General features: G+C 31.6%; 2 protein-coding genes across 5 annotated transcripts in view; both read right to left on the reverse strand.

The window, feature by feature from the left end:
• The window catches only part of LOC123006190 (segmentation protein cap'n'collar), a 43314-nt gene extending 35799 nt beyond the window's left edge, over window positions 1–7515 (reverse strand). The window contains exon 1 of one of the 3 annotated variants that reach the window (XM_044400474.1): window positions 6622–7515. In XM_044400474.1, coding sequence (XP_044256409.1) covers window positions 6622–7092 — 471 coding nt within the window. In that variant the 5' untranslated portion in view covers window positions 7093–7515. Of the gene's footprint in view, window positions 1–1315; window positions 1642–6621 lie in introns of those variants that run through there. The other 2 variants (XM_044400475.1, XM_044400476.1) reach the window with 2 other exon arrangements.
• Window positions 7516–8056: 541 nt separating this feature from the next.
• On the reverse strand, window positions 8057–10140 carry LOC123006382 (pancreatic lipase-related protein 2-like). 2 transcript variants are annotated; one of them, XM_044400817.1, is made up of 6 exons: window positions 10045–10140; window positions 9713–9997; window positions 9416–9658; window positions 9153–9363; window positions 8956–9096; window positions 8057–8174 (listed from the first exon to the last, which is right to left on the reverse strand). In XM_044400817.1, the coding sequence occupies exons 1-6, from the start codon at window positions 10085–10087 to the stop codon at window positions 8114–8116; spliced, it is 984 nt and encodes a 327-aa protein (XP_044256752.1). In that variant the 5' UTR covers window positions 10088–10140; the 3' UTR covers window positions 8057–8113. The 2 variants fall into 2 exon arrangements, with proteins under 2 accessions (XP_044256752.1, XP_044256751.1); XM_044400816.1 differs by having other exon boundaries at window positions 9144–9363.
• Window positions 10141–10185: the final 45 nt, after the last annotated feature.

Genomic DNA, 10185 nt, shown 5'->3' on the forward strand with positions numbered 1-10185 from the left:
CTGTCTAAGCAATTGATTTTTAAAGATAAAAGAACGGCTTGTTTCTAGACACAAAGGTGATTCACGAAATGGCGACTGTGTCTATTATTATTTTTAGATAAAATCGAAGAACAATATATAGAAGCTAATATTCCCACAAAAAATGACTCGTATCTATCTATCTAATCAAATAATCCATCTTATTACTTTTACTACCACATTAGTCGGAAATTTTAGTAAAAGTGAGTGCCTTTTAGTGCCCGTCCTTGAATAAATAATTCCGAATTAGATTCTAAACAAATAGATCTATGCTAGATACGATCAACTAGTTTTCGCTGTCACTTTGATTTTAATAGAATCTGACTGAAAAATATTAATAGTAGCGGTTGTGTAGTACCCGTGTTGTATAAAGGTGGTCCTGTCGGAATCGTAAGATACCGCACTGAGACCTGTCTCAACATCATTTGTCATTCTAACATCCTGACCACCCCATAAACTCAAAAAAAGTCATTTGTCAAATAGCAATTGTTTCCCTATGCTTAATAAACACTTGACCACAACGACTGTTACAACCCTTTTTCCTTAAAATTATCTACCTGAATTTTCAATACAAAACCAACAATCGGTATTTGCAAATTACAATACTGACGCGAAAGACAATAAATTAGCGTGTATCCAAAATAAAAATAATTAAATCGGCTAAAAAACAGGTTTATGATTATTTAATAATGTTATTCAAATCGAGTTAAATAAACGGCCTTGCGCGCCATCTCTCGATCCAATCATTAATATTATAAGACGCAAACCAAACGGTACAGAAAAGTAATTTACAGAATTGCAATTGCAATTAGAACTTTCCAAAAAAAAAAAAAAAAAAAACAACAACCAACTATTGGCTTATCCAATTACTTAAAAATTATATTGACAATTGTTATATAATAATGTATTTTTGTAACATGATAAATTTAAGTATGACGTCATTATTTAAACAATTATGAAATTAAAAAGTAAATTATTAAGGTCTGGTTTACACTTAATTCAATCAAATTTTAATTCGTGTTTAATTTGACGTTTGGCAATGTACCTAAAGCAGGTAAATGACGCCTTAACTTAAAATTTTAATTCGCTTTCTGTAAATCGACTTTAAATGATATTTGACAGACTACAATTAAGTTACAATATGTTACGAAATAGTTAAACCAGTGATGACAGTTTTGTGATGTTTACAAAACGAAAATTTTCAAAAACTGTGTCGGCGCAAACAAGACACCGCACATAAATTTATTATGCTAAACAGTTGGTACGACAAGACATGTTTTTAACATTTACAACTTACCATTTTTATGAAATTTAATCCGAAAGACGGTACAAAAGACACACAACACTTCGACGACGAAAGGATCACTACTGTGTGTTGAGTATTTTCAGACAATAACAAGATAAGAGAAATTTTGATAAGGATAAGCCTCAAAAATCATACACTAGAAAGCGCCAGCGACAATCAGTACCTATTATTCAGTTATCCTTGACTTTCGTTGCTTTAGTATGGCAATAATTATTTATTAAACACGTGGTCTACCATTGGCGTATCGCGTATCGCGTATCGACAATTCCAGACAACAGGTTATTCTGAGTTATTTCACGACAATAAAGAGATGGATACGAAAATTCTCATTACGAAACAAAACCGGACACGATACAAACAATTGTTTATTCACATAACAACAAAATCAAAAGAAAAACAGTTTTAATGACAATGGATCACCTTTGCCCTTTAAAAAGATATATTCATTAAAATCGGAAATTTTCGTGTTTCATTTCATTTTTCTCTTTAATAACATTAATAAATACAATATCGCGACACTATAATTATAGTCCCATTATGATTCATTTCAATAAAGACGCAACCAATTCCTAGAAAATAAATTATTTTGAGTAAGTCGTTCCGCGTTCGAGGACGACCGCTAGTCCGCTACAGCAAGTTGACATTTCAAACGATAAAGAATAGATGGCGCCTCCTACCCGCCATCATAATATAACAATCAATATAATTCGAGTTTCACAAGGTCTACACCAGATGTCGACTATGTGAGTTTATAAAACCACCCTGAGATGTCGCAACGTTATTCAAAGTTCTACATCTCTTAACCTACCTCAAGTATGTATAAAAATAAACAAGTTCTAAAATAAAATTTTGACCAGCAGTAGGTTCAAGTTCAAACATTTTTTTTAATGAATTATGCGCTCATTCGCACACCCATCCGCAAAGAAAAATTCTAGAAAACATTATTAGTCACGCAATAATAAACATAAAAGTGGGAGCCAAGTCTTTGTTTAGTAGAAATTTTCCAAAATACGTATGAAATTAACTAAAGTCGTCATAAATTTAAGGGTGGTACATAATCTAATACCACGTCACTGTCGTCATAGTAGCATAAAAACATTTGATACTAAGAAAAGAACCCGTACAAAAATATTATAATTAGTGCTTTTCTCAGACTCGTGTAGGTTTGAGGTCAAAGAAAAACTCTGGGGCGATGATCGCCGGGCTTTATTCCCAATGAGAAAATAAAGTGAATACCTATATTTATTTTTTTACACGTGTGAAACGATCTTTATTTAAATCAACCTTCGCCTAAGTGAATAACACTCGGTGAGGTCATTTGCCACTATTCGACGTTATCATCAACGGTTCGCTGCACCCCGAAGGGTGGATTTTACATCCAACAAGTCTCGCCATCACCACACCACTTTCGTCTGGAGTGACATTACTGGATTTACACATATTGCACAATCTTTTTCCTAGATTGCACACGTACTGATAACGAACAAATGGTGATTTTTTCCTCAACTAGGTAGTTAAAATAAAAAAATTACAAAATCGCCTGGTGAAATAGGATAATGATCCCTACCAATAAAATTACCTATTTTGAACATAAGCAGAAACAGGAATTCCTTTTTAACCGATGCATGTATTATTTTATACAGGGGTGTCCCAGCGAGTTGAAAAAGTCCATTAGTGACCTTTAAATAGTAAAATTAAAAGACAAAAGTTTTTACGCTAAACTTTTATTAGTCGATTTCGTTTAGTTTTAGAAATAAGACGTTTTTTTTTTTTTTTGACGAAAACATCCACTTTTTCACAATTTATTACACAAAAACTAAGACAGCTAGAACAAATATTTTTTACTTCTTCAAAGAAGAAAGTACAGAATTTAAAGCTGCAGCAATTTTTTAGTGTTTTGCATTTGTAAAGATTAAAAAATGAAGAAGTTTGTTAAAAGTTAAATAACTTAAAAATTTTTAATGGAATACCCTATTTTTTAGTTTTGCATCTATTAAATTGATAAATTGTCTATCTAAAAAAATAATTACCACTACGACACTTCTCGTCACCTAAATGTTATAATTTATACGCCATTTGATACACAATTTTAACTGTTTTGTCGATTTTTTAATGTGTAATTTACATAATATTCTATAGTTTTCAATAGTTATAATACAATTAACAAAAAATGATGAAAAATCATTTTATAAAAAAACTCATGTAGTAATTTTTTTATAAGGTAACACAAAGTAATCTTTCCACCATGTACCTAATTATTAATAACATCTGTCCAACAGCCCTGATGATGAAATAATAAAATTTCGAAACGTCGGCTATTTAAGGAAAAGTTTTTTATTTGTTCTCAACTCATGATCCACTATATAAAAAAATAAACTTTTAATGTCCAGAATTAATAAATGAAAAGATATTTAAGATTCAATATTAATTGTACGAGTAGCAACAATGCCTATCAATATTTGAGCATTGTTGATACTATGACAACCATAGTAATTCCACCACATGGATCACTTATCCATTGATTTATCCAGAGATTGTAAAAGTCGTTATAAACACTGAAATTCGAATTATTTTATTGTAAAAATACAGAATAATGGATTCAGTTTAACACAAATGTGATTATTAAGTGATCCAACTCTTGTGCAACTGTGCACTTTGTGATGGCTACTGAAACAATAGTAATTATTTTTTTAATGTTTAACGTTAAATATCTTTTTAGTTATTGTCTTATTTTTAAAACTAAGCAAAATCGACCAATAAAAGTTTAGCTTAAAAACATTGTCATAAAAATCTACATCCAAAAACGGTAAAAAAACACAAGTTTGTATTGACAGGCTGTATAGTTATTTTAGGCGATGGATTAGTATCTAACAATGTCCTATATAATTTTTTTATTCTATCATTTAAATGTCACTAATGGACTTTTTCAACTCGCTGGGACAGCCTGTATGTATAGTAGCTACTAATACTAAAACCCATAAAAAACAAAAAAAAAATTGTACTATAGTTATTTTTTAGGAGTATTTTACTTATCAAAATATATGCATACTCGGCATATTCTATAAATGAAAATAGCGGTCACATAAATAATTTAAATAAATTTAACAATGGCCCAACAACATAGATAAATACAGGTCCTGAACCTTGCGGAGCTCCCTCTATATGTATTTTTATAGCATAGAATCATTATACAAATATTGATTTTAGTAATGACATTTATAAACCTTAAAACAAGTTCCGGTTTCACTAAGATGAACTTTTATTAGTAGCACGTCCTATTTACCTGTACACATTTCGCATTATACAATATTTATGAATTATAAAGAAACTTCATTTCTTGGACTAAATAGATTTCAAAATAGAAAAATGTTTTACTACAGTATAAACAAAGCTGTTTTGTTTTGTTTTTTGATCATTATCTCCGTAGCATCAAGTGAAAATTTAACATTTTTATCGCACACTGTTACTATTGCTGTTAAAATAAATTAGAAAAAACACACATCCTCTTTAAAAAAATAATCATGTCATAATTAGAAGAAATTTAATCTTATAAGACAGTACAAACATTTTATTTACTGCTTAAAGTCACTGTTGTTATTTATCTGATAAAAATAGGTAACATTTACCTGATACGAAGTAAACAACAAAATGAAATTCAAAGAAAACAAAAAAATTGCACAACACCCCCACTTGCCAAAATTCTATTTACTTGAAAATAAAATCGTATTAAGTTAAACATTTAAAAAAAATTTACCATTAAAGTTTGCCCTTCAAAGACATTTTTGAAAAAAATCTTACAAAATTAAAATAATTTAGTCTTGAATACAGTCTATTTCGATTTTGACATACATAATAATAAGTGTTCTAAAATGTTCGAATTGGCTTTGGAATTCAAAAACAGACTTAAAAGGTCACAAAGGATGCTACACAAAAAACTGTTATATATGTACGTAAATACGTGTTTTAAACGCTACAAACGAAACAATAGTCAATAAAATATTTATGAAGTAAACCTTTAGGTCAACATAACTTTTTTAAAATAATGACGAACCACAAACAGAGGTAATTGCAACCGAAATTAAAATACCGAATATTAATTAGGTTGTATTGATTTATCCTGACTCAATGATAAAAAAAACAAATCGAAATGCATTTCTAAAGTGGTCCAAGGTTGACAGCGGACGTATGTATATTCCTAGCGTTTAATAAGATTCGCAATAATCTAAAATATATCTGAAGGTATTTTTGGAATAATAGGGCAACGCATTTTAACTTATTTACGCCACTGCTCTTTGTCTGCTTGAAATTGGCAATCTCTCAAAAGTGGAGGGAAAAACATTGAACGCATGTGAATCACATGATACGAAAAACATCAACAATCAATTTTTTACCTAGTTACACTTTCAATTCCTTTTCAAAATTCAAGAAATATGTTTTCCGAATCAACGCAAAATAAATTCAAGAAAATCAAAACAGATTACTGCTTGACTTAGTCTTGAGAACTTGAGCCAAATTTGTGATAAAAATAATTATTCCATATTGAAATTTTCTTTGTTTTGTTTTGGTCTTTAATCCAACACAAATATCTAATTCGAAAAAAGAATTTTACCGTTCTTTACAATTCAGATCAATATTGACCATAATTTAGCTTGGAAACAACTAAAATGTATCCACGTGTACCACAAATTTCAAGAAAAACCATTACAAAAACATATATTTCTATTTTGCACTTTAACTGCAACCTTGTTTTATGTGAGTCGTTGCAGGGTCGAATTTTCAATAAATTAAATAGAAAAAAGTGTTTTAAGTATTTTATTGAGAACGATTGTAATGTAGTCAATTTTTGACGTAGATCAAGTGTATGTATTTTGTTAAATGTTACATAAAAAAAAATGTTTGCTGTACAATGATAATGATTTGCCAAATCATCTTCCTCATATTCATTACTACTATAATAGAAAATGATCTGATGATTCGTAAATTTTGATAAGGAATAAAACATTAAATCTCACCTCACACATTCCAATTTTTGCCACCACTTTTCACTTTTAAGTCGATAATAATAAACAATAATTGACGTAAATAATCATTAATGACGCAACAAAGGTTTAACCTTAACATCTTGTACATACTAGAAATGTTGTTATAATTATTCAGTCCCACATGTAAAGCTATTAGCTTAATCGCATTTATTTACTAATTAACAATTTGGTAACTGATTTTTTTTTTTATTAGTGTGACTCATAAGAGTTGTTTCTTCAGTTTTCGATAAGTTTATCTTAAGCTAGCGAACAAACCTCCTGCGTGAGTTCAAGTCCAACATCAAGGGGAGTTGAAGTGGCTTCACTGGAACTTGCAGCTAACGCGTTTTCCTCGTTTTGACTCTGAGCTGAATTAATAATGTCTGAAGAAACATCCTGTGTGGCTAAGGGGGCTGTGGCAGTAGTCCGTTCAATATTAAGCAAATAGGCAGTGACATCTGGATGTCTGTAACTGTCCCGGTTGTATCTTCCCAGTATATTTAAATCGGCGAATAATTCCCGTTCGTAATTTAGCAATACTGAATCAAGACTTTTCGGATGGACAAAATGTGAGCGCAAAACAGTAGGTGTTAGAGATCTCCAGCTAGTCCCATTATCATAATCATAATTTGGAGTGTTATTAAAGAGATCACTCTCTAAATACGGTCCACTGTTGCCTCTCAACAAACTCAAAATTAAGGCAATTTGCAAAAGTTCATCTCTGTACACTTTCTTGAGCGACAACATTTTCAAATCTAAAGTTTTTACACAACAGTTCACAACTTAACCTAAAAAATGTGAAAATCTAAAATAAAGTGTTCAGCTGCTTCCACACGCATTGTCACTGGAGTTTCTATCATATTCATCAAATTGAAAGCCTCTTGCAATGGTTTTGTCTCAAAAATCTCATCATAAATGCTTTTTTTTCAAATTTAGTGACAGTGCGATGACAATTGAATAGAATGACAGCTCAGTTTACTAGACCGGTCGTACGGTTTTATAACAAATTCTCTTTGACAGTTCACAATAATTCGGTCAATTGCACTTTTAACTTGAACAATATCGACTTAAGTCACTTAATTAACTCCACTTTAATTATATTGCACGGGGTAACATAACAACTTCACCTGCCTAACACAATCTTAGAACATCAATGTAGAAAATTTAGCGAATTGCTGCGCACTGCAACAAAAAAAGAGTGGGGCGGCGGAAAGTTTACGTACACTCGTACACTAAACCAGAATGAACATGCGATACTTATGCGATTTACAAAAACCGATCCAAACTTTTATATATAAATTATTCACTGAATAGTCATAAATAAACAACGTGATTTAAGCCAATATTTAATTATTTATAGCGAAAGTTGGAATAAACATAACAAATACCTAAACTCACCCTACAATAAATATATTGTTCTTGAATACTCATCAAGCTGCTGTAAACTACAATTTGGGGGCAATCCTTTCTCATTTCGACCCACACAAATCAAACCACTTTATTAATACATTTATCGGATAATAAAGAAACCAAAATCGCCGTCATTTGTATTAAAATAGACGAACTCAATTCATACTGCCGCACGTTGTTTCAACAGTTTAAATGACGTCACAAAATGTTTTTTTTATTTAAAACGTTGAAGACACCAATGTGGCCTTTGCCCTTAGTGTAGGAAACAGTTTTAATTCAAAGAGACAACAAAAAAAGTAAATGCAAACAATAGCGCACACATTTATTTCACAACTCCAAACAATTTTATTACTTATATTCATGTACGTTTAGCAAAGGGTGGTTCGGAGTTTGTCTCCAAAAAGTAAACACCTCGGGCCCTGGAACATAAAAATATCGTAGCTTTTAATAACATTTCTATAACATATTAAAAAAAGAAGTTCAAAATCCTAGCTATTTCAATTGAGATGTAAATACCGGATGACTGTAAATGAATGTGATTTTTATCCTCAAGTTGGTATCGCGGTATGTGTGGTACGTTTGACAGCAGACTCTAACCTCTTTTTGTGTCTCTATAATCCAAAATAAATGAATTAAACAAGATTTGCGACTTAAAATAAAACAGCCAGAATTAGAAATCAAAAAAACTATTACTTCGATACAATAAAAAGCGTTATAGTACATTACAAGCGAGGTGGTAAATATGGCATTACCCCGAGTGCTTATGTATAAAGCACAAGGAGGTTGTATGCTATTTTATTCACATTATTTTCAATCAAATTTGAGTAAAATAAAATTCTAACAAAACAAAGTTAAGATCCAAATGTAGTAGGGCGTTTGATTTTTGACATTTCAGAAATGTCAAAGAAAATATTAAAATAATGTGTGAATCTGATTTAAAATAGTCGAAATGGAGCAGTGTACTCCCCCAGAAGTAAGAGAAACTGCTACAAAAGCAATTAAATACTAATTTAGCAAAATATTATGCGTAACTTGACAATTTTGTATTTTTGTAATTTTAAGGTTGGCTATCCTGCATATTACCGCCCAAGAGAAGTAATACTACTTATGAGATTTTATGATGTGTTTCCCAACCTTTGAAAGGTTAGTAATCGGCATATTACATTAGTGATTGTGACTAAAATAATTGTTGTAACATACTGAATTGATAAGTAATGACCCATATGGACCGGTTCTTCCTCCAAACACGTGTAGTCGCCTCGAGAAATATTACAATGCCTTGCCTCAAAAGGATACTTGTTAATAACCGATTCGGTGTAAAATTCAACCGATCTTATATGACTACAAGAGACTAAAAGAATCAGTTATAAAAACGATTACCGAATTACCGCACTAACAACAAACCAACAGTTAACAGGTTAGTACACCCCGGTTGAGGTGAGGTTCCTTCATTTGGGTAAAAGTCGGCATCACCAATCGGTTTAGTTATCCCAAACTCGTCAGCGTCGGTATGAATAACATCGACGAAAAGAGCGTCGGTTTTATCAAGCGAGAGGGATTCGTCGCGTTCTTCTATCAATTCGAAAAGGGGGCCAGCAGGGTCCAGTCCTAAAAATAGGCAACTTCCGTTACTAGAACAAGAGTTTGAGGTGGTTTATACCCGTGATTCGCCTAACTCGTCCTCCGACATAAGCGCCAGCAATGCCTGAAATATGGGCACCTAGGCTGTGGCCGATTAAATGAACAGTTTTGAGGTCGATGAAATTTGATTCCAGAAGAGATAAAAATTCTCCAACGTATGTTCCAACAGGAACTGTATGGTTGACAGCGTCGAAGTAGATAAATGCCGCCAAACGGCTCCAATCCACCACGATAACATTAGAGTCTTCAGCGTTGTTCAATACTAAAGTTTCGGAAATTTCAAAAAATATTAGTATCAAAATTATTTAGCATGTACCCAGTCTCAACTGTGCGATAATTTCTCGATGTTTGTGATCTGTATACCCATGTATCACGAAATAAGTGTTTAAATTAGGATTGAAGTTTGACAGAGGTATAAGAGAGGGGTAACTAGAGGGTAGTATTTGAGCAATTTGTGGATTTTTTCTCGTATAGAGATTAAAAGTAACATCCTGACTAATATTTGGAACATCTGCAATCCCTAAAAAATAATTCACCGCGCCTTGAAACTGAAAAAACATTTTTTCTATTGTCACTTCTGACAAAATTTCAGCCAAATTGCCTACAAGTGACAAGAGTCAAATTTATTCGATGTAATAAAAAATATACCTATTGCCATTAATTGATATATGAGTAATTGCAAAATAAACATTCTGACACTTGTTTCAATTTAACCAAACACGTATTATACCAATCGAGTTTTTCTTTCACTTTGCTATTACAGTCATCACCCACACGACACATATTGTC

The sequence above is a fragment of the Tribolium madens genome, unplaced genomic scaffold, assembly GCF_015345945.1.
Source record: "Tribolium madens isolate multiple individuals breed KSU strain unplaced genomic scaffold, Tmad_KSU_1.1 Scaffold_2;HRSCAF=44;Tcas5.2_LGX, whole genome shotgun sequence".
Classification (NCBI taxonomy): Eukaryota; Metazoa; Arthropoda; class Insecta; order Coleoptera; family Tenebrionidae; genus Tribolium; species Tribolium madens.